The sequence below is a fragment of the Myotis nattereri genome, assembly GCF_964212035.1.
Source record: "Myotis nattereri genome assembly, chromosome: 6".
NCBI classification, from domain to species: Eukaryota; Metazoa; Chordata; class Mammalia; order Chiroptera; family Vespertilionidae; genus Myotis; species Myotis nattereri.
In genome coordinates this window covers 79,801,210-79,826,992 of record NC_138081.1, presented here as the reverse complement: position 1 = coordinate 79,826,992, position 25,783 = coordinate 79,801,210, and the positions used below count along the sequence as shown (strand labels likewise).

The 25,783-nt window shown below is 38.9% G+C and overlaps 1 protein-coding gene across 3 annotated transcripts in view; it reads right to left on the bottom strand.

Annotated features, from left to right (window-relative positions):
• Nucleotides 1-25,783, bottom strand: part of EPB41L2 (erythrocyte membrane protein band 4.1 like 2) — a 188,022-nt gene that overhangs the window by 64,875 nt on the left and 97,364 nt on the right. For all 3 annotated transcript variants that reach the window (XM_081094579.1, XM_081094580.1, XM_081094581.1), the window contains exons 4-5: nucleotides 8,815-8,919; nucleotides 310-352 (exon numbers count right to left, since the gene is read on the bottom strand). In XM_081094579.1, coding sequence (XP_080950705.1) covers nucleotides 310-352; nucleotides 8,815-8,919 — 148 coding nt within the window. The remainder of the gene's footprint in view (nucleotides 1-309; nucleotides 353-8,814; nucleotides 8,920-25,783) is intronic.

Here is a 25,783-nt window from a genome sequence, read left to right as displayed (position 1 = left end):
AGTCACAGAAAAGCAGCTTCTCATTCTTTTCTACAGAGAAAAAGGTCAGATATACTTCAAAGTGGTAGATACTGTGAGAAAACACTGAGGACTGTGAGTCTAGAACCTCTTGACAATACACGAGTCCCTAAGCCCTGTATAAAGTAGTCATTATCCCAGAAAAATATCACTAGTAGCCTTCACTTCCCATAAGACACAAATGCAAAATAGAGCTGATCATTCCATGACTATCTTATTATTATAGTCCATAAACTTTTTTAAAGATAGATATAAAGATTAACTTCAAAGTATGATTATTTGAATACTCACTTCTCAGTTGTCTCTTTATTTGTTTTGCAGGATCTAGCCAGTTCTGCAGGAGAGGAAAAAAGTGGTTAATCAACCCGTAAGAAATTTCCCAGAGTCCAAAATGGAACTATTTACAGTTCACATACTTATTTAAATGTAAATAGCCTATATAATAAAAGTGTAATATGCAAATCGACCAAATGGCAGAACGACCAGTTGGGGGGGGGGGGGGGGGCGGCGCGCGGGGCCGGTGAGCAGGTGGCACCAGGCCGGCCAAGGTGCGTGCCAGCGGGCAGAGGGAGGGAACAGCGATTGGGGGGGCAACCAGTGGTGGCAGAGGGGCGATAGGGGTGGCCGGCACTGTCCCCTGATCAGCCTGTCCGGTCGCCTCCCACAGAAGGAAGCCGGGCGGCAGCAGCAGGGTGATGAGGGCAGTGCCATCCCCTGATAGGCCAGCCCAGTCACCTCCCGCAGAGGGAGGCCAGACTGCAGCTTAGGCCCACTCCCAGTAGGACATCCCCTGAGGACTCCCGGACTGTGAGATGGCACAGGCCGGGCTGAAGGACCGCCCCCCCTCCCCAGTGCACAAATTTCCGTGCACCGGGCCTCTAGTATTTTAATAAAGTCCTATTAGAAGTAGCTTCCACCTATTAGCATTCCACTGGAGTAAGTACTGACTAGTATTTAAATATGTTATAAATAAAATATTACAACACTTTTAAGGTGAGTCTCTAGTCTTCATTTTATGAGATATGAAATCAAACACCTATCCTAATGATGAGATAATATATCTACATACAGTCTTTTTCTTTTATTTCTAAATTACAGTTTACACTCAATATTATTTTGTATTAGTTTCCAGTGTACAATATAGTGGTTAGACACACACAGTCTTTAGTCTTTAAACTGCCAGGAAACAGTCCCTGTGGACACTGGAATGAGAGCTCAACAACTGGCTCCAGCTCACGAAGAATAAAATGTGAATTGGGAACTATTAGTTAAGAGTATATATACTATGATCAAACACAATTATCTCAACTCCTAAAGCCAACTCCTCCTCCTTAAACTTTGTCTTTCCCTGCAACTATGTAATGCTATGGAGAATACTGTCAAACTGGAGCAGAAACTTTCCTTCCTGGTCTTCGTGTAACATCCTGTTTAAACTTCATTCCAAGTTGGGAGTCATAATCATAAAAAAACTCTGTTTCTCTTTCCACTTACTACTTCCCTTTGAGAAAGTTAACATAAAAAGATTCTAGGAAACCATTATAACATCTTAAAGCTGAAAAGACCAAACTTGAACCACTGAGTTCAAGCAGCCTAAGGACATTAAATATTTGTTTTTCAAAGCTATAAGCAAAAGATCCATCTAAAAAAATTTATGCGTTTTTATTTTTTATACTGCTCCCACCTTATCCACAAGTCATTGTTAGAGTTACTTTATCTTCATTAACACAAGAGAACAAGTACATTTTTTGAGATACAGTAATCAAATTCAAATAATTGGCTGTATAATAAGTTTCATTCATTCTGTAAGTACCCCAAATAATACCTGTATTTAAACAGAATTTTATTTAGACACATAAAGCAAACAATTAAAATGTTTATTATGTAGAAAATAATAGCTTACTGTCTCAACAAGATATTGAATTAGTACAACAGACATTAACTTACAAAATAAGAAAGTAGTAACAACAGGATGCTTTGAAAGCAAAGCTGCACAGACCCCTGTGGGTTTCACGACACCTGTCACAGCTTGCGCTCAGGGCAGCAAGGACCCAACCAAGGTGTGCATGGCTCTGTCCTAACACTGGTTATATTCAAACCTCTCAATAAAAAACTACCAGAGCTTGGTCTAGTTTCATATCACTGGTGTCCCAGCTGCGTGGCCCAATATGAGAAGGACCAGTGGAAACCTCTAATGGTACCTCCAGTGTGACACTGAGGAAAGCTCTAATTCTCCTCTTAGAAAAGAGCCTGGCATTCAGTCTCCTTGGCCTGCAGCTGCTGTCCCAACAACAGCTGGCTCACAAATGGCCGGCTATGATGAGTGAACAAAAATGAGAAAAACACATCATTCAGTCTCTAGCCCAGACAGAGGAGAGACTCGGGGAGGGGCAAAGAAGGATCAAATGTGTTGGGGCATTTAATCCAAGGAAGTAACAACTACAGAAAAAAAAAAAAAGAAAAAAAAAACCAAACTGAACCAGAGTCGCCTAGTGCCAAAAAGAAAAAAAAAACATCCTTTAGAACATTAACACAGAGAAAGAGAGTGGAGGGGAAACTATGTAAAGACTGAGAAAGCCCCTCCTGCACCTCCTGCTTCATTAGGTGACAGGTGATCTAGATGCTTTGCTACCGAAGAGAAAGGAAAAAAGCCTCTCTGTTCGAGGAGGAAGATGATAGATAGATGATAGAGGATCATCTTCTGTGACCCCCAGAATAACTTAATGTCCCAGCCACTTGGCAACTTCCCTTCTCACCAGAAGACCAACCCCTTGTATGAATTACCTGACAGCTTCTGCACGGCATGGAGTCAAAAGAGGTCTGTAGACTAGACCACGAGGGACAAGTTTCTATGCACCAGCCAGCCAAAGTCAGACTCGGTGTCATTCTCAGGCCACCTTCCACAACATTGCCAGCCACATTATTAAGACCCCTATCCAAAAACTAAGTGGGCAGAGTTTACCTTATGTGATCAAGTAGGAGCAGCAGAAGTGATCCCTTCCATTCATTCACCTATCCCTTTGCTAAACAGGTATCCCCTTTGCTAAGCACACTCACTTCCATACTATAAGCTCCATTTCCACCAAGTTGTCCCCAGTACAACTTAGCAAGGGTCAGGACAGACCATATTACTTGTATCCTCCATAACACAGTTTTAAGCAACCAGTAGTTACATCTGCCCATTGCTTGCTTCCTACCACCACCCTCCCAATGTTGTGGTCATTTTAAAAGACCACAGATTCTATTATTTCATCAATTTATTTTTATTTAAATAATGAAATCTAATGAATACTTAGATTATGAGTGGGATATAATTTTATGGCCTAGGAATAAAACTCATAAGTAAAAAACAAAAATGATTTAATATGACTTAAAATGATTTAATATGAAATACAAGTCTATTTAATAAACATAAAACTCTTTAACAAATAAATAATAAACTTCTTGGTTTTGACACATGAGGAGGAGGCTGGGTGGATCAAGAAGCAGACACAAAAAGGTGGAAAAAGTGAATGACACAAATGTACACACATCATTATAGATCAGTGGTTCTCAACCTTCCCAATGCCGCGACCCTTTAATACAGTTCCTTATGTTGTGGTGACTGCCAACCATAAAATTATTTTCGTTGCTACTTCTTAACTGTAATTTTGCTACTGTTATGAATCGTAATGTAAATATCTGATATGCAGGATGTATTTTCATTGTTGCAAATTGAACATAATTAAAGCACAGTGATTAGTCACAAAAACAATATGTAATTATATATGTGTTTTCCGGTGGTCTTAGGCGACCCCTGTGAAAGGGTCGTTCAACCCACAAAGGGGTCGCGACCCACAGGTTGAGAACGGCTGTTATAGATTATGATGCATCATTCTCATTTTTTAAAGATTTGGCTGCCACATTTATAGACTTTGGAATCAGAAATACATGGAGTCAAATTCTGGCTTTCTACCAACTTTTGTGTGAACTTGGGCTTATTCCTTGGCTTCTTTAAGCTTCAATTTCCTCAAGTGCAAGATGAGGATTGTAACATCTACCTCATAGGATAGTTCTTTTCCTGAAGACCAAGTACTTTGCCCAATGTCCTTAACAGATAAGTTCTTTTTGCAATGATAAAATTAAATCGAAATCGAATTTTGGTATATATCCCTTCTGGGGGGAGGGGGGATTAACTAAAGAACTTATATGCATATATAGCCCATGGACATAGACAATAGTGTCCTGAGGGCCTGGGGGTGGGGGGGTGGGGGGTGGGGCGGGGTTGGATGGAGGGGGAAGTAGGGAGAAAATAGCTTTGCCTGTCTTGTCAGGTAGATGCCCAGCCTTCACTGGCTATATATTCTAATTGTTGACAGCTTCCTGCAGAAAGCACTAGCATGTCACTGCTTCTGTGTTCCCACATCTAAGTGTTTCTCTGAACTCCTCCCTATCAGAGTCCCATTAGCAGTTTGAGTGTGCAGCTGCCTGTCCAGGGCCACTCACCACACTAGACCTAGATAACAACTCAAGAAACTATCTTCTAATTCCCCTTCAGACTGGATGCTGAGATCCCCAAGTTAGAAGTCTTCAAAATGCCTAGCCGTGTCTTCCTCACTTACGTTTGGTGCTTGTCAATTTGGCCATGTGAGAGAAATTAAATTTAACCCAACTCACACTGTAATACCAAATGTTAAAAGTGTAAGAGTAATTTTGCATCTCCCCTTAAGAAGTTACAGCACCAAAGCAGATCCCCTTTATTATACCTTTGCCTAAAGTAGATCTAAGAGAACACTACCCAATACTGGTGGTAAGCAGAAAAGTTCCAGGCTTTCTATATTACAGTGAATCTTTCACAATGCATCTGGGAGAATGTGACTCAACTTTTGTCTGTGGTGTTATAAGGTGTAACTGGATTGAATAAAGACTTTTACTAAATAGTTTATATCTGACCCCCAAAAAAGGTTAATATTTGAGTTTTTAGTTCTAGTTTCTGGGGGAAAATAGCCTGGCTATGAGGCAAACACTTTAATCAATTTTCATAAAGTTAGCTGTGGATATCAACTACACTTCTAATAAACTCCTCTTTCAATATGGCTTGAAGCAAAATGACATCATAATCCAGGGCCAGATGCCAAACCTAATTAACATGAAAATTCAAGACAGTATTTTTCCCCTTTAAAGAAAGTCCAAATTTCTTGTTGGTGGTTCTATGTAGAAATGAATACAAGAACTTCATGGACTTGGAATTTCATATATAAAACAGCAGTAACAAAGTGCTTGATTCCACATATTTTTAATGACATTTTCCATAGTAAAGTTTACACAAGAGTTCTCAAAAGAAATGAAAAAGTTCTAACACAAATAATGATAAATTTTCATACTTAGAGTAAATTGAAAGGCTTCCAACTCAAGGTCTCAACCATGAAAGACCCAACACAGTACTACACTAAATCAAAAGAAAGTTAAGATTTTTCTCTCCATGGAAATTTTTCACACAAATAATCATGGCTTTACCCTCACCTTTACTTTACAAAAAGGTGAAATGGCAAGTGACTGAAGTTTCTATAAATACAGATGTTATTGAGTATGAAAAAGAAAGCAGTTTAAATTTCTGTATCCTATAGTATCTTATTGTTGAAACAGCATGAGTTTCAAAGAAAATTGGACTGAACTGAGTTGTTACAATGGTAATAATTTTCTGAGGAAAATAGGATACAATACAAATCTATGTTTGAAAAATAAGAGTACTTTTACCTAGATGTCTTAAGGACTGAATTTTATCTACACAAGCAAGAAGGAATAGAAAAATTATACAATACTTGCCCTGGCCAGTGTTGCTCAGTGATTAGAGCATGGGCCCTCAAACCAAAGTGTCTCGGGTTCAATTTCTGGTCAACAGCAAGTACCTGGGTTGCAGGTTCGACCTTCCACCTGGGTTGGGCATCTATGGAAGGCAGCCAATGGATGTGTCTCTCAAATCAATGTTTCTCTCTTTTTTTCTCTTCCTCCCTCCCTCTGACTCACTCCCTCTCACTATCTCTAAAAATCAACAAAAGAAATATTCTCAGGTGAGGATTAAAAACAAACAAACAAACAGCAACAACAACAAAATTATACAATACAAAAATTATAAAAACAAACAGGTTATATATGAATAATTAAATATATTGCCAATTACATTTACACATTAATTTTCTAAAAAGTGAATATTTCAGAAAGGTCACCCACTGTTTATTCTCCCAATGCTCTAAAAGCCTAGATAACAAAGTGTATGACTAAATGTGTGAGCATTTTCATCTCCCATTTCATAAGAGAAACTCCAAAGTAAACAAGGAATTATGATCCTTATTTAGCATTAGCATTTTTTTTGTTAATGAGAATACTATGGTGAACACCTCCAAGCTTAACCATATCTTAATATTCTCTGCCTTGATGACCTTAACTTCTTCACTTCAGCCATCCTTTTCATGACTCAACACTTGGTCTTGTCATCACACAAAGCTCTCCACTTCATTAGGTTTCATCATCCCATTCTCAGGTGCAATTATCCCCTCTCCTTTTAAGTTTTCTACCCATTTATTCCCACTGTACCTCCTCTTTAACTTCTTTGGTCTTTCATCCCTTGGCCCTAGCCAATTCTCCCAGCCTATCAGCCCATTTCAGCTTCAGTTATGTTCCTCCCTGACCCTGTGAATAATCAGCTTGATTACTCTCTCATCAGTATCTCCAGTTTTCTAAATCTTTTGTCTTCTTACCATAACCCCCATGAACATAGCCAACTTGGAACCACTTCAAAAATAAAATAATTTTTAATATATTTTTTATTGATTTTAGAGAGAAAGGGAGAGGGATAGAGCAATAGAAACACTGCTGAGAGAGACACATCGATTGGCTGCCTTCTGCACGACCACCCCCCACCAGGGATTGAGTCCAAAACCCAGGCATGTACCCTGACTGGGAATCAAACCCGGGACCTCTTGGCTCATGGGTCAATGCTCAACCACTAAGCCATACCAGCCAGGTGGGAACCCCTTTAATACTCCATTTCTCCACTATCATACCTAGGTTGCAGGTGGCAATTAGAGAAAAACATCAATATATATATTATTTTGCCATCACAATTGTAAAATCTACAGTCTCCACAGGCCTGGCAACAGCAATCCACTTACTTGTTTTTAGTAGTCTGCCCCTCCTGGTGCTGGCAGATTCAGTATTTGGTGAGGGCCTGCTTCAAAAGAGTGGACAATGATAGCCAAATTCCCATCACTCTCTCTTTTGCAGCTTTGAGGGCCAACAGAAGGGCATGATTGGGAACATTATCAAAACCACCTTATAATGTAAAGCCTAAAAAGAGGGCCTAGTTTATTTAGTCAAATGTCTAATATGTTATTACTTCTGAGAAAAATATTCTAAATAGAGGTCTAATAAGAACACCCACATACTATTCAGCAAGCAGGCATGCAATTTAATTGTCTTTACTTTAAATGTGGAATTAAGCCACAAATTACGTATCAAGGATTTAAAACTAAACAAGTTAAGAAAATTTAATGCATATATAATTATCATCCTTATATCCTGTATTTCATTACCAGGACATATAAATACAAACAATGATGGCATGTGGGTAAATAAAAGTTATAGCCTATATTCATCTCCTAACTGTTCTGTTCTATTGACTGTGATGTGAATGTTCCATATTAGAAAGGAACTCCTTTCACTGGGACAAAGTGCTCTGGGCATCCTCAGTCAGAATGTTCATAGTGTGTCTGTCCACCGCCACCATCTACAGACTTAAAAGGGCTTCACTTTAGGTTGCAACCTTGGACCAAACCTTTACTCTTCTACACCCAATAGCTTCACCAGATCTAAGTCCTAAGACTGAGAAAGTGACACACTAAGAGATAAAGTCCTTTCTTAACAATGAGGAAAGTGTTAGAGGCTGAATGTTTGTACCCCACCCCCAAAATTCATATATTGAAACCTAATCCTCAATGAGAGAGTATTTGGAGGTGGGGCCTTTGGAGTTGATAGATCATGGAGGAAGAATCCTCATGAATGGGATTATATAAAGGAGGCTTCGGAGAACACCCTGACCCATTCACCATCTGAGGACACAACAAGAAGGCACTGTATGACCAGGAAGTGGGCCCTCACCAAACACCGAATCTGCTGCCACATTGATCTTGAACTTCCCAGCCCCCTAAGCTATAAGATGTACATGTCTCTTCTTTATAAGCCATTAGGTACTTTGTTAGAAAAGGCGGAACTAACTAAGACAAAAGTCTATAGGTTAAGTCTGTGAATTGTCAGGACTGGTTAATTTTTCTCTCTTTAATTTACCGATGTAACTGAAAAGCCCTTAAGTTCCTTGAATTAGCATGAGTCATTATATCTTAGTCTTAGTATCTTGGGAAATTCCTGGAGCAGAAACAATCTCTACACATTTCTGATGTCAGGCAGAAACCTCCATAGGATCAATAAGAAGGGAATATGCAATTAATTGACTACCACACTCCCAGTCCCCTTAGCCCTGCCAGGGCCAGCCGAGGCTTGCGCTGCCGGCAGTGGCAGCAGCAGAGGTGTGATGGGAGCATCGTCTTCCCCTGATCACTGGTCGCCTCCCACCCCTGAGGGCTCCCGGACTATGAGAGGGGTCAGGTCGGGCTGAGGGACACCCCCGCCCCGTGCACAAATTTCGTGCACCGGGCCTCTAGTGTCATAATAAAAACATGTTGTTTTAAAGCTAAATTTTACACTAATAAAAAAAAATACAGTATTTTTCTAAGACAATATAGAAAAACCTGAAATTTTACTTACTTTCTGCTCAGGGCTTTCCTGAAACGAAAGTCCAAAGTAGTCCTTCTCCAAGAGGTTGAGATGTTCACACACTTTGTCAAATAATACTTGTCCCTTAGAACGTTTCTGAGGAAAAAGAAATAGTATCTTTACTTTTCAAGCAGCAAGATTCCATGAGTACTATAAATAAAGGGCATCATGTTATATAACATTATTTAGCTTAAAGTAGTATATTTGTTTTCTGACCTTTTATAACAATACAAAGCATAAATTCTAAAATGAATGCATGATCAGACAAAAGCTCTGTGCTTTACTGATGCTCTATATAAATGTAAAAGGACTAAAAAGTAAAGTGCTAAGAGTTCATTTATTTTTAAAATGTATAAAAATATGCCCAAACTGATTCCCTCAGTTCCTCAACATGGCTCATGTCATATCTACAAGGTATACTTCCCTCCAGGAAAATCATTAGCATTACTACTCAATGTATCCTAACACAATTTATCCTATTAGATGGGCTGAGCTGTAGGTGTGATTTTCATTCTGTGATATTTGCAGAATAAAATTTTTTCGCATTATAAGATATGCTCTTTCTCAAGAATGATATAGCATTCACTCTTTAGAACAAAGTTTTAAAATATTATGTAATGAAACCAGGACAATGAATCAGCTGCCCCTATGAATATAACATGTTTTTGTCTTGGTTTGTGTTTTGTTTTTTAATTTAAGAAGCTGCTATCAACAGAGATGTAAAGGCCTTTGACAGCCACAGAAGAAAGCTCATTGTCTAATCAATGGCAAAATATAAAGTGGTGACTCATTTCCAATTAAGATGCACACCCTTGGGAATGCCCAACTGCTAGGTCAGGTCACAGGCCTTCTGCCGCTGCAATGATGTAAGCAGCCACTGGACTGCAAGTGAAAAATGAACAAGCCATCATACTTTTTCATCCTTGAGATGAATATCCTCCCACTATAAAAATGTATGCTTGTAAATTCATCCAGTGTGTGAAAATTAATGTTTCCCACACATGTATCTATAAAAATACAGTAAGATATAAAAGACACTTTAATTTTAAGTTAGTATGACTGTGATAAGAAGTTTCAAAAGATACTTTTCACAGAAACTCAATTCAAGGGCTTGTTTCTCTCTGCTAACCTTTTCTTCCTCCTCCTTGTGGGAGCAGAGGTAAGAAATTCATGCCTGAAAGGCTTGCAAAGGAGAATCTGAAACTTTTATTATTAAACCTTTTATAGGAACACTAGTGTTCCAATGCACAGATTCGTGCACATTGAAAGGAAATTAATTAGAAGAAATATTTTAATATTGCCATTCGCCCTTTCTCTATAATAGAAGTGTCAACCAAATTCATGATCGACAATGACAGATCGAAACACACATGTTCAATTGGCGCCAACAAGAGCTTTATATTTATTGTGCATGTGTGAGTCAGCTTAGCCTTTTATAGATATAGAATAAGCTTGCTTAATTAGACCTGCTTTCTGATTTAGCTGAACTTTTTCCAGCCCAGTGAAGCACCCCAACTTCTCTTCCAGGTAATTGTCAGCAACACAGCAGTAAATATTAACACGAAGCAGATTATTATTATAGGTCATGAAGGAAGAACAAAGGGTAAAATATTTAACTGCAGCAGTATTTGACTATATCCTGCGCAGTGAGAAAACCTAAAGTCATTTTCAAGGTCCACCATTTCTTACTTCTTTTCAGTCAGGTCAAGTTTCTAAATGTTCTAAATCTCCGTTTTCTGGCTAATGAAAAGAAAATAGAATTCTAAAGAGTCTCCTATCTATCTAACCCAGGACTTCTGTGAGGATCAAATGAGATGAGGCACATGAAAATGCTTCACAAACATTTCGTTAAACTGTAAAATGTTTGCACCTGGCTATAAAGCAAGTTGGGTTCCTGGGCTGAACTCCAAGGAGGCTAGTAGCTAGGAAGAGGAAGCCAGGTGTTGCTACATGATGTCATTACCCGGCACCCACAGCAACCTTTTCTGGGCTGAGCTGGGCTGTGGGCTGCATTTTGCACCATGGGGTCTTGGTAGCATTGGCTGTGATTTGGTGGGGTGTCGCTCTGGGGTGGTGGTGGGGCCTGTGTCTCACTTGGGGAAAGCCGAATGTTGGTTTGTCGGTGCCAGGTCTGTGGTGCCATTTATTTTTAAATGGCCAGTGTGCGTCATGGCAGTTCCTGCATTGAGCATCTGCCTCCTGGTGGTCAGCGCGCATCATAGCTACCGGTCGAATGGATGGACACTTAGCCTTTTATATATATAGATTTCTTTAAAAAAATAGATTATATCAAATAGTAGAGAAAAGAGGAAGAAAGCCACAGATTACATTATCTCAAGATCCAGAAAATTATATCACTAAATATATTTAAGATAGATATGTTTTTACTAGAGGCCAGGTGCACAGATTCATGCACCTGTGGGGTCCCTCAGCCTGGCCTGGCCTGGCCTGGCCTGTGGACATCCCTCGAGGGCCCCCAGATTGCGAGAAGGTGCAGGCCAGGCTGAGGGACCCTATCGGTGCACAATCAGGGCCGGGGAGGGATCGTGGGAAGGCCCCAGGGCATGTCCAGCCCATTTCACACAGTCCCGACTGGCAGGACCCCAGCAGCAAGCTAACCTACCAGTTGGAGAGTCTGCCCCCTGGTGGTCAGTGCACATCATAGTGACTGGTCGAACAGTCAAACGGTCAGACACCTAGTATATTAGGCTTTTATTATATAGGATATGTCCACATATTTAAAGTGCATACAATTTATAGAAAAGTAAATACCAGTATTGGGATCTGGATTCCAAAAACCGAAGTTCTGATTGCATTTCCATTATTTGCAACAGGGATGGGAAACCTTTTTCTGCCAAGGGCTATTTTGGATATTTATAACATCATTCATGTGCCATACAAAATTATCAACTTAAAAAGTAGCCTGCTATATTTGGTAACACTTAATTAACTTACGCCTAGTACCTTGGCAAGGCCAGACCAAATGATTTTGAGGGCCTTATATGGCCCGAGGGCTGGACATTCCCCACCCATGATTTACAAGCTATGTGACCAGGGACAAGATACAATTTCCAACTGCCTCAATCTGCACATTCATGAAAGGAGGATAAGGAATCTACCACAAAGGGTGTGGTGAGAACTAAATGAGTGGTAATACATACAGAGCCTAGAACACTGTGTGGCAAATAGTAAGTGCTTAATCAATATTGGCTCCTATTATTTATAAGCTATGGGTTTTATAACATGAAAAATGACTAATTTCATTTATATGAAACTTTGCTTTAAGCTTTTAAAATGAAAGGTTCTGAATTTTATTATTTGATCTACATGCAATTATTAATCTATATAATTGAAACCCTGAGTTTAGAAGTATTTTAAATTAATTTTGTGAGAAGGTGGCTCAAATCATGACAGTTACTTTCTTAAATGTGCAGTAAGATCCACTGTCTCTTCTTTATAGGAGCCGGGAGTAGATGTGAGATTTGGTTGCAAATAATAACAAACAATATTTTAAAGGCAATCAATAATCTACGATAGAATTTGCTTTCTCTCACATTAATTTCAACAGCACTGCTCATTCCTGAATCTCCAGTGAGAAGACTGCCCAACACAAGTGCTAGAAAAAAACAAAACCTGTTGAATCAACTAAAAAAACTGTACGTAACATACTTTAAACGAGGTGACATTTAACCCACTGAGGCTCCTAATGACTGACCATAACTATAATTTCAGCTCCAGCTGTGTATTTAGGAACTTTACTTATCTGAGATGATAAAGGGAGCAAACTATTATAGCTCCTGCCACATTTATCTACTTAGGTATCACCCACTATGCATTTATTAAGAAGTATAAATGAGTCACAGGGAACATTTTATCTACTATAAGGCACACTAACAACTCAATGGAAGCTTATAAGAAGTTGATCTTTAATCAGAGTTCTCAAATAAACTTATCATTTCTATGAAACCTGACTATAAATAACAACTACTTTCAAATAAGCCAACTACTGAAATTAAGCAGCTGCAGGCATAGTGAAGAAATATGACAGTCTAAAGGAGATTCATACTATTTCATTTGGTTATGATGCCATTTGAAATTAGGGTAAAAAGACATTTAAGACAACTGATGTCTTAAAATTTAAACAGCAGTTCAAAGAAACATTCCAACATTGGTGTAAAGTCAATTTTTGTTAACAAATCATACTTTCTCACTGGTTTCTGTTTCAAAAATAGAAACATGCTCTCATGCACAGAATCCCCCTAAAAGATTAAGAGGAAAACATACCCAGAACACACCATCCCAACACAATGTGGTGTTGGTAGGCTGGGCCGCACAGTGCGGCATCAGCGTGAGCTGGTGTCAGACCCAGTCCCTCCCTCATTCAACATTGTATAAGCACCTTACTGTTTACTAGAAGAATGTGACAATGAACAAACCACTTACTTAGTGGCCTTAATCAAGTGTAAAGTGAGATCACAGCTGTCTCACAGCACACTGTGAGGGTCAGATTAAGCCAATAAAATAGTATATGTCCAAGTGCCAAACTAAGTGTCATAATCACAGCTGAATTTCATTCCCAACTGTTCTGTCACTAGCCTACACTTAAAAAATGCCCAAACTTCTTCTAGATGCTGATTGCTTCTCCACTATTCTCTCCTTCCCTCTCCAGGAAACAGCTATTTTAAATGCTTGATAAGATCTTAACTGCACACACATATCATTTAAGCTTACATTCAGCATCTCCACCCTCAATGAAGTCTGGCTGGAAAGACAAAAAATGCAACAATACTGTGATGCATGTGTTGAAAGATGAATGTACAAAGTGCTATGGGAACACCAAGAATGGAATGAGAATGTGAGAAAAATCATAGTTTCAATAAGACTGTGACATCTGAAAAGAATCTTAGAAGGAAATTATTTTTTTTTAAGGCAGATAAACAGCATATTCAAAAGAACTTAATTTTCACTTTGGATGTTTAAAGTTTGACACAGCCGATTTTTATTTCAAAGATACTGTAGGATACAATAAGATGAAAAAAGTAACTCATCCATAATGGACAAGCCATGCAATATAACTAATAGATATACTGTCCTACTGTTGGATGTCCACAAGGGCTTGCCAGTCTAAAAAGCTCAAAATATACTGATCTAATACCTAATATGTATCAGTTCCTACGGCAAGATATTGGGGAAACAACAATAAATAAGATATACATGGTCTCAGGAACTTTACATTCAACTGGACAAGACAGAAAATAAACAGGAAGCATCTCCCTACCATCCCCAGAAGTCCTATTAACCTACCACTTTGGACATAACTAGGTACCTTGTCCAACTGATCCAAAGACAAATGATCAGTGGTCTATGAGATAGTTCTACCCAAATATAATGTCCTAATATGGGGATAAGATTACCAGATACGTCTTCCAGCATAGAGTTTAAATACAAGACACACACACACAAAGTCATAGAGCATAGTAGTACAAACACAAAGAGAAAGACAATGAGAAGCAGTAAGCAAAAGCCAAGGGTATCAGGAAGCAGACTTGTATTCACCAAAGTATGTTCCATTGGTCCCACGAGATACTCCATATTTATACCCACATCCCCAAAAAGGAGAGCAGAGTAGGACAAGAAAATTTCTGCTTACCATATACAACTACTAAGCATCAAAACTCATATTTGCATATAAGATACCCTGAGAAGTTGTATGATGATGCAAAAAACTTGTGTCTTATCATTCAAACTGATGCTTCTCAAAATTATTTGGCTAAAACCCCACACTATCTTTCTCAAGACTGAGACTGGTTTAATGAAATATAGAATAATCTACCAACCCAACTTCTGGAATGAAAGTTTCAGAAGAGGGAACTGGGGGTCCAGAATGAGTCACCGCAAGATATGCCTCTATGGTATGCAGATTAGTTGGTGCTAAGGGCAACTTTAGCCACAGGCTCAAGCAGAAACTTCACCCTATGCCTAGAATTTGAATTAGAGAACTTATCCATAAACAAGGTTATCAGGGATAAACTTCTTGACACACCTATATGCCAGGGCAAACTTACTAAACATCTGCTCTCTTATCATCCTTCAATGGCCTTTGAAATCCCTCAAGGTGCATTACCTCCTCCCTAGCTCAGGATGTCTCATATACTTCAATCCCCTTTCTGTCTCTGAACCTCTCCTACATGTGGGGTCTCTGAGTCTCAAGTATTCAGAGTTCCCATACATATACATGCTTTAAATTTGGTTATTTTCTCTTGCTAGATGAAAATAAGTAAAACACTTATTAATTTATTCCACAGCAGAATTACTACTCAATAGAGCATAGCTCAAAAAAGGAGGTAGCAAATTATGATGATCTGGCCCTCAAGCAGATTTGGGTACTGGCATTAACATTTTCTTTTTTATTCAAAAATGTCAAGAAAAGTAATTCAGTCTAAACTGGTACAGGATTGGATGTGCCCAGCTGTCTGGGAGAAGCAAATGATTTCCATAGATAAAATCTCAACAAATATAATTAAAAAACCAAACACAAGGAAACCAGTTGCTATTATTGAGAGTTAGACACAGTATCAGAATCAGATCTTCAGATTGTAGATGATAAAAATTACCTACCAAGTATAGAACACAAAATATTTAATATGTTTAAAGAAATAAATGAAATTTTAAAATATCAAGGGAAAAGAAACTATCAGAAAAGCGGATTCTGAAAAGAATAAAACAGAACATTTAGAAATAAAAACTGTAATAATTAAATTATAATATAAATGGACTCCTGATTTACCAAAAAATACTCTAAATTTCTTTTTTACCAAGATTTATTCCCAACTGCTGAAACCCTATCTCTAGACAATTCTCTCAATACTCCTTCCCAATGAGGCCTATTACAATCTCAAAATATTCATCTTTCTCCATCAACCACTTTACTTCACATCTATGCTACTTACTCTTACATTCTACTCCTTGAGATTCATTACTTTTGGAGACTGAGTTTTTTTAAGCAAAAGTATGCCTCCTATGGCAGCATCTCATTGAGTAACTAGCTCACCAGTAGGCCAAGATATCTGCCGGGTAGAATGGCTCAGTGCCAAATGAGTCAAGTCTAGAATTCAGGCCTTCTGACTTTTAGTCTTATGCAATCTGCAAGATCTAGTTCATGGACTACCAACCCAAAGATATTCAAGGAACTACACCAAACACACACTGCCAAATAGATTCTGGAGAAGAACAGCCACAGACAGACCTACATTTTATTTTCACAATTCTACATTGTACTTAATCTCTTCCTTAGTAATATAGAGCATTTCCAAATATGTCTTGGGAAGTAGAGGAATGACAAAAGCAGAAAAGCCAATCTGCCCCTTGGCCCTGCAAGCAGGCAATGTCCCACCTTCAGGCAGAAGGAACAGTGGCGTTTTCCTTCACTAAGATAACCGTTTCACTGTTACTTTCCTCCTGTGATCTGAAGCATGCCTCTGCTTTGTATCCCTTCTTAGGCAGATCTTTATATAGTACAACCTGTGGAAATCTCCATCTGGTAATGTAATTAAACAATTAAAACCATGCAACTGTTAGGCAAACTTGCCTAGTACACTTCAAAGAGAAATCTTACTTTCTATATTGAATACCAATAAGCTTTACAATCTGTCTCCAACATCCCCGCTGCCCCCACCCCGCCTCTCCCTAACCCCAATTACACCATTGAGCAGCAATATAAAATCAATGGGTTAAAAACGTAAAAAAGAAAAGTCCTTTGATCTTACTTTTCCGATATCAGATTGTTTTTCCTTAAAAAGACTGCATAAAATGATGGAAGGAAACTTGACTTAGGGTGATGAACACAGAAGTATTATAGAATTGTACCTCTGAAACCTATATAATTTTATTAACCAACTAGAGCCCCAATGAATGAAATTTGTGCACTGGGCGGGGGGGGGGGGGGGGTGTCCCTCAACCCAGCCTGCACCCTCTCCAATCTGGGACCCCTCGGGGGAAGTCCAACTGCCAGTGAGATTGGACTGCCAGTCCAACTGCCAGTCCACAATCCGGGACTGCTGGCTCCCAATCACTCACCTGCCTGCCTGCCTGATTGCCCCTAACCGCTTCTGCCTGCCAGCCTGATCACCCCCTAACCACTCCCCTGCCAGCCTGATCGATGCCTAACTGCTTCCTGCTGGCCCGGTTGCCCCCCACTGCCCTCCCCTGCCGGCCCGATGGCTCCCAACTGCCCTCCCCTGCCGGCCTGGTCACCCCTAACTGCCCTCCCTGCCAGCCTGGTCACCCCCAACTGCCCTCCCCTGCAGGCCTGGTCGCCCCCAACTGCCCTCCCCTGCAGGCCTGGTCACCCCAACTGCTCTCCCCTGCCAGCCTGGCTGCCCCTAACTGCCCTCCCCTGCTGACCTGGTTGCCCCCAACTGCCCTCCCCTGCAGGCTCAGTCCCCCCAACTGCCCTCCCCTGCAGGCTCAGTCCCCCCCAACTGCCCTCCCCTGCAGGCCCAGTCCCCCCCTACTGCCCTCCCCTGCTGGCCTGTTTGCCCCCAACTGCCCGCCCCTGCTGGTCTAATCACCTACAAGTGCCCTCCCCTGCTGGCCTAATCACCCACATCTGCCCTCCCCTGCCGGCCATCTTGTGACCACATGGGGGTGGCCATCTTGTGTGAGGATGTGACGGTCAATTTGCATATTACCTCTTTATTATTATAGGATGGCACCCCAATAAGTTCAAGTAAAAATATAAAAGGTTGCATAATACATTAGAGATATCCAAAGGAGAGAGACAAAACAAGACAATCTAGATGACTTTAAAGTATATTATTCAAGGATTAAAAGACTAGCTTCGGGGAACATTAAAAAAAAAAAAAAAAGGACAAAGCAATGTACAGCAGATCTAGCTGAAGAAAGGCAGGCTGGAATCTGAGACGCCGAGGAAAGTCCCCTGTGCCTGTGCTGTTATTTGTGGCATTCATTATTGAGGCCAAAACATGACATTTCTGGAGGCCTCTCAACTTGAAGGAATTTGCGCAACTGCTTACCCGGCAGAATGCAGTCGACGCCACACACCACTGGTGTTTTATAAAACTCCATCACTGTCTCCATGTAGGTTCCTCCACACTGCAGTTATTGTGTACCAAGGGAACAATGCTGGGAAGTACACAATGCGATCCATACATTACAGCCCCGGAACTATGAATTTTGTGCTAGTTCTAAACTACACTATGCAAATATGAAAGGCCAAGGAAAGGAAGGTATGTAAAGAGCAAACATAACTGATACATTGTCATGGAGGATGGAGGAAATCAAAGAAAACCATACAGAAGGGAAAAGAGTGTCTCTAATAGGTTAAGGCCATCATTTATCAGATCATTCTTTTCCTACTAATCTGAGTGAGCTGTCAACACAACTGTGTTCCAAAATTCACTTAGACCCCAACATAAAGGAAGAGACCACATCCAATGACTTAAATTGTATTTGTTAATAATGTAATTCCAGAAGTCAATGAGTCATTTATAGTAAAGGAAGATTTTAAGTAAAGATTTCCTGATCATTAATATGAATTAATTTTTTTAAAGTTTTTCCAATTATACTAAGAAAAATAAATGTGTATATTATATGTAAAATATATAAACATGTAGAAATAATATAAATGGATATATACAAACACAATAAAATAAATGGATATATACAGACACAATACATGTGCATATATATACATATGTATCTTCTTTTTTTTGAGCAGATGAAAAATTCTCACACTTATTTTTTATTAATGATTAGGCAAACTATATATGTACATCTGATGACAAACAGACAAGCATGCATTATCAAAGCTATGTAAGCCTGCAGGTTTGTTATAAATCACTACAAAGAATCATAAAAAGAAATGTTTCCTATGTAGTATTCCTTTAAGACTAAGCTATAAAAGGGAATGGAAAAAAAAAACAAAAACCTCTCACAGCTCATTACAGAATCCCTATTTCTTTTCCATTCCACAGGATTCAAGAATTATGATTGAACATTGAGGAAATTTTGCAGTGTTGTTGACATGAATAACATAAAATACTATTCAACATAGTTTTAAATGCTAAAAATAAAATAAAAAGGCTGTTACTAACACAAAAACAAACACTAGGCCAGAACAGACTGCACAATATCCTCTAGTAACTGCATCCTGCAATAATTTGAAAAGAAATCCTAATGTAGCTAGAAGCTGGTACGCTCTCCTTTAAATAATTAACTCCTCAAGGACCCAGGCATTGACATTCTTATACATTACTAGAGGCCCGGTGCATGAAATTCATGCATGGGTAGGGTCCCTAGGCCTGGCCAGCAATCAGGGCCAATCGGGGCCTTCCAGCTGTCGCCCAGGGCGTTCCTTTCCCAGCTGCTGGCTGGGGCCGTCCTTCGTTCTGTGCCGCCCCCTGGTGGTCAGCACAAGTCATAGCAATCAACTAAACTCCCAGTCTCCTGGTCAAACTCCCGAGGGGACACTGCACATATTAGCCTTTTATATATATAGATAAGTAAGACACTATCTCATGAGCAAGGGTTTTCAAGTTTAAATGCAGTATTCAAACAGAATGATTTTTCATCACCCCAGTCTGCTAGGTTTTGAAATGCTTTAAAATTCTTAACTGAGCACACAATTCCTCTCATAAGCAACCGTTAAGTTGTGCTCACAAACAAGACAGAAAAAGATATTTTATCTTTATGCTATGTGGAAAATTGCAAAAACAACAACAAAATCTGCTATTGATAGTATTCACAAACAAGCAAGCAAAGTATACTGTTGCCACAAATTTAAGTCTAATTATTAGCTATGGTCTTTTGCCCTCTAAGGCAAACAAATGCTATTTTTTTCCTTTTAAAAGATAAAACATTAAACTTTTCATCTTCATCTATAAGCACATTCTATATTTCTAAGGTGGTTGTCATTTTTTTCCTGAAACCCAAAGGTTTTCATATGTTTTCAGGACACAAGAATCAGCTAGCTGACCAGAGGGGCACCCTCTCAAAGGACTTCTATTTCCACACTGCAGAACAGGCCTGCATTCCAAAAACCAGTTCCTACTCTTCTCACCAGCATGCTGACTACAGGGAAATCCCAAACTAAGCTCTGGAATGGAGCTGCAGAAAACCTCACAAAACTCCCAGAGTGATGGAATTGAAACTTAATAAAACCACATTTGTTTATGAAATATAAATATCTGCACACAAATTTTATACAGAAATCATAGTTTTGGCTTTAACTACATGATAAGGAATAATAAACAGTCCTCTCAGTTCTAATACATGTCAGTTGCTCAGCTCTTTATAAAGCATGGCCCCTTAAATGCCTTCCTTTGGAAATAGAAGTTTAATGGAATAGTATTGTAGCATATGCGGAAGAATCATCTAATCTTCATTTGCTCTAACCAAATAGCCTGCAGTTTCTTATATGCAAAATCCAACTGTATTTCTATTTCTAGAGTTTATTTTAATGGTAAATAAATTCATCTGTGACATTCTTCTTTTTTTAACTCAACTGTTTATGGCCAATGCCTCTCCAACTAGAGCCTAAGTCCTTTGACACTAGGGATTGGTTTATTTAAAATTTGTACTTTGTTTTTAAATCTCGTGGAGGTTTTTCTTACTGGTGGTACTACCTAAGTTTATTTTTAAAATCTAAGCAAGTTCTTTAAATTACGAAGACCATCGTTAATATATAAGTGGTATGTGTTTACATCAAACATGTCAAACTCGCGGCCCACAGGCCGCATGCAGCCCACAATGAATATTTTTGTGGACCAGCCAATATAACGGTATGTAAGAAACATTTTAATAAAAATTTCGTAACTTAATTTTTACAATGTCCTGTTATACATAAGTATTAATAATGAACTACAACATTCGCTAATGACTGATTACTATAATCATGTTGTGTCCATGTCCTTTATGAGTCTTTACCATAGGTGCACCATTTCTCTCCACTAATACTAGCAGTGATTATTTTAGCAGCCGATTAACACGTCATTAGTCTTGGACTGACTTGTTTGGTGTGCGCAACAAGAAATATTTTGCTTTCGGAGAACAAGAAAAATAGGTTTATTTGTGTTACACTAATTTGTGGAGTTATTCAGTGTCTGGTAAGTTAATGTTCAAGAAAAAATATTAATTTCTATTAAAATGTTCTATTATTTTATGTTAACGACTACTCATTTATTTCAGCCCTTTGTATTCAGCATGTTTCTATCGAAATAAACCTACGTTTCTATAAAAATTGAAGCTTTTGTTTTTTTACGCCCACATAAATTTAAACCTTGCTTATTTGGCCCATGTTAGCCTTTGAGTTTGACATGGTTGGCTTACATCATGGGCCTTCCAAGACACTGAAGTATTGATAAAACATGTGAATATTGGGAATTTATCCAAGGTATAACACTTGAGTATTTTCATCAAAAATTCAAATAAAATGATAAGATCCTTACAAAATTATAATCGAGGTTTTAAAATATAATGAAAATAATAAATGCAACTAATAATTCTCAAGCCCTTACTATATGCTGGGCATTGCTCAAAGCTAATCATAACGGACAAATTCAGCCATCAATTGAGTTAGGAATCAGCTGCCACATGAGTGAGTGAACCCAGACACTTAATTAGACCTCCTACAGTCCTAATGTAGGGTCTCCTACCACTTTCCTATCACTGAGGGAAAATTCCCCACCAGCCATGCTAAATTGCAACAAGGAGCTGATTGAAGAATTCACCTGATAGCTGAGGAGCAGGTATTCTGCCAGGGACTGCCTTGGCAGACAGCATGCTACAGCATTTCAAAGCAGTTTTCTTAACTCTGGCTGCACAGATGCTTGAGACTGGCACCACACTCATAAATGAGAATCTTCAAATGTGGCATCTGGGCATCTGCATTTTTTTAAACTTTTCTAGTAGACTTTTTTTTTTCTTACTTTTAGGTTCACAGAAAAATTGAACAGAAGGTACATAGATTTCCCCATATATATTCTAAACCCACACACACATAACCTCCTCTATTATCAACATCCCCAACACAGAAGTACATTTATTACAACTGGTGAACCTGCATTGATACAGCATAATTACCCAAATTCATAGTTTATATTAGGGCTCACTCTGAGTGTTGTACATTCTGTGGGTTTGGACAAATGTATAATGATATTATACATCCACCATTATAGTACCATACAAAGTAGTTTCACTGTCCTAAAAATCCTCTGTGCTCTTATATTGTTAAAAAAGTAAACTGAGGATTCTGACCATGAGGCAAGGCTGACACCAAGGTAAGCAAACAGATCGCTTCTCTCAGAGCTTAAGATTACCTGCCCTCACACTCCAAGTCCATCACCTTTTGGTTTTCAATCTGGTGAGGCAACATCCCTTTCATCCCTTGCAGGTCCCAATGGATAATACATCAACTGCTCAAATTTTCACTCAAAATCCTTTTTTAAAATGACTGGTTCATCCAGCCTGGTAATATAATTTATCTGGCAATCTTTAATAACAACTACATTTGAGACTAACTTTGAAAAAGAAATCACCAGGTAGAAAAACACAGGCCAGCCATTTGACAAAAGATCTTATCACACATGAGGCTCAATGAAACTATTCTTACCTCTACCATACTGGCCAGGAGTATTTAAAGTATTTTTAACAAATGACCAAAGTAGAAGTCAAGTTTTAATGCAGAATAATCTGAATTATTTCAATATTTATTTTATAATGATTGTAAAACAGAGACAAACAGGATCTGATACACAGAGAGGTCTTGAGAAGTTTTTTAGAAACGAATTTCCTTATACCTCATCACCTCAATTTCTGATTTTTGAATTCAATGGCAAGCAACTTCTGGGCAATCTGAGAATAAAATATATTTCATTTTGAGGTATCTCAGTTTTTAAACATTGATCTGAAGCAACAATATTTTTATTGAGCTGGACATATTTCCTAAGTAAAAGTTTTGCATTCCTGGTAGATGACTGACAAACTAAAGTAAAACAGAAGAGAAAGTGACCAGGCCTGTGTTCACCATAAAGCACATACCATAAGGGAGGTGGGGAGGGGGTGAGGTGGGGTGAAGGTGAATCTTTTAAGCCTTTGCTTGTCCTAAAATATATACCATCAATTAATTTACGTATATGAGGAGAAAAACTGTCAAATATGAGAGAAACATGGGGATTCAGAAGCAGAAAAGTTAGGAAGTGTGTGGGTAAGCACGGCCCCGACGTATGCCTCCCCAAAAGGCTACCTTACCAGCAATGTATCCGCCTGACCCACAGATGCCACAAATCCAGCCCCATCCCCCTCACAACAATGCCTTAATTTTTCCACTTTCCTTCGCTTCACTAGTGAAATTCTACCACTTATGATTCTAGAGAGAACAGGTTTCTTTTGAAATGCAAATCTTTATTAGAAGGCAGCACAGTTCACATTCAAGTCATTCACACAAATTGCTGGTCTTCTCATTACTTAGCTAAAAGAGCTGCTGCCTTAAAAAAAATTTTTTTTTTTATTTATCTCAGAGAGGAAGGAAGAGGGAGAGAAAGAGATAGAAAGATCAATGATGAGAGAGAATCACTGATCGGCTGCCTCCTGCACTCCCACACTGAGGATGGAGCCCACAATCTGTGCATGTGCCCTGACCAGAATCGAACTGTGACCCCCCAGTTCATAGGTCCACACTCAACCACGGAGCCACGCCGGCCGGGCAGATCTGCTACCTTTGAGGAATTAGCAATTTTGATTTTAGAGGCAGACAAGGTAGGCAGGAAGCATTGAACTTCTTTTTTAATATAATACTACAAAAGGGTAATAGAATATAATTGTAGAGTTGAAACAAGAAAGTCTAAGGGGGAAAAGCTACAAGAATTAGAAAAATAACATGGAAAGAAGTGATTTAAAATTTTGGACCTGAGTTAGGAAAGTGGGCACTCAGAACCCTATTTAAAAAAATGTATAGACTTCCTCCCATATTACTTCTGCACAAAATGGAAAATGACATGTGACATTTGAAATTAGGAATCTTTTCCAACCGAAATAATGTTTTTACATGGCAAAGAGTTTCAGCCGAATCATTCTCCTTTCCAAATTTAACTCCCATCCCAAGCCTATTAGGTCAATAATATAAGATTTCCAGCAGAATTTAAAAAGTTTGATGTAAAATCAACACATGTGAGGTATGAAATGATATGACTATAGGAGGGCCAGGGATGAATGTGTAAAATTTTAGGGGAAAAAAGGATGTGTGTTTGTGTCGAAATCTAGGGAACCAACTAGGCTTCTTGGAGGAGGAGGGGGAGTGGGAATAATGAAAAGTGAAAGTTTATCAGTATTACTCAGAAGAAGGGCACCTGGCCTGAGAGAACAGTCATTCTTGACCTTGCCAGATATACTTACTCTCCACAATTACAGTCTATAGAAGACACTAGTTATTATGTTAATGTAATCCTCCTTCGTCTAAATTTCATGTTCACAAAGAAGTCTTAAAATTATCACCTGAATCATTTGATTACTTCCTTATTATAAAGAATTAGTTGACTAATCAATTCTTCCTGACACATAAATTCATTTCCTAGAATTCTAATATGTCCATGTTCATAGGACTAGTCAGCAATGGTCACTTTTCCTGTTGGACTTACTTGGGCACAGTGAATAAAGAATTAATGTAGCCCTAGCCGATTTTGCTCAGTGGTTAGAGTGTTGGCCCAAGAACTGAAGGGTCCCGGGTTCAATTCCAGTCAGGGGCACATACTTTGGTTGCAGGCTTGATCCTGACCTCAGGCCAAGCATGTGCAGGAGGCAACCAATCAATGTGTGTGTCTCACATCAATGCCTGTCTCTCACTCTTCCTTCTACTCTCTCTCTAAAAATCAATGGATATTCTTGGATGAGGATTAACAAAAACAAAAACACAAAAAAAGAATTAATGTGTGCCTTACAGCTGATGACTAGACCCTACACAATGAAACTCCCTCAAGTCCTATCTTATTGAAGCTCATCCCCTACCTCGGACATGCTATTGGCCTCCATCAATATTGTGAGCTTATTCTGCAAACTTTAAATATTATCATTATCAAGTTTCTTTAGAAATCCACACTTCAAAACATTAAAACATTCAAATGAAGTGCATTTTAAATTTGAGAAGTACAGTACCAATGTAGTGCTTTTCAGTTTTAACACCCCACCCTCATTCCATCAATTACTGTGACGTCAAATGATGTACTATAAAGAAGGAACATGCTACAAATTTCCGTAACACTTTACAGAAATATTAGCATTTGCTTCATCCCTGAATCACCACATCCAGAACAGATTCTTACTGTAGGGAAATGAGACTGAAATCCAGCCCTGAACACAAGAACGCAGCTTCCCCGTGTGAGACACGGGCTCTGCCCTCGGGTCTCTGGACACTAACCTATTCCTCAACAGTATCACCAATGCTTCATCCAGAAATGTTTCATGAACAAAGCCACACACTTTATGTAGAAGATAATGACCCAAACCAAGTGAATAAAAATTAAATTATACCTATTATATGCCCCCCAAAAATGCATTTTAAGTGAAATAGCATTTCCATCCTTTCATCTTCTATGACTCACCTTCATTCTGCCCAACTAAATATACATGTAAAATAAAAGTTTATCTAGACACCTCACAGCCACAGCGGCTGCCTCAGCCCTCGCAGCCCCGGCTTTGTCCGGAAGGTCATTCAGCTGTCCGGTCTAATTAGCATATTACCCTTTTATTATTATAGATATCCAGAAAGCTTTATGGTAACTTTGATATGTGCTGTATTGTACTGGCCCACTTTACTTTCAAGCTCATCGTTCAAATTCTCCTAAGTAGAAAGTGGTCTTCCCATTAAAAATGGTAGATTGAACATATATATTTAGCTCTGCTCCCTAAGGAAGCTATTCTAAAATAATGTAGCACGTGTGCAAATGCA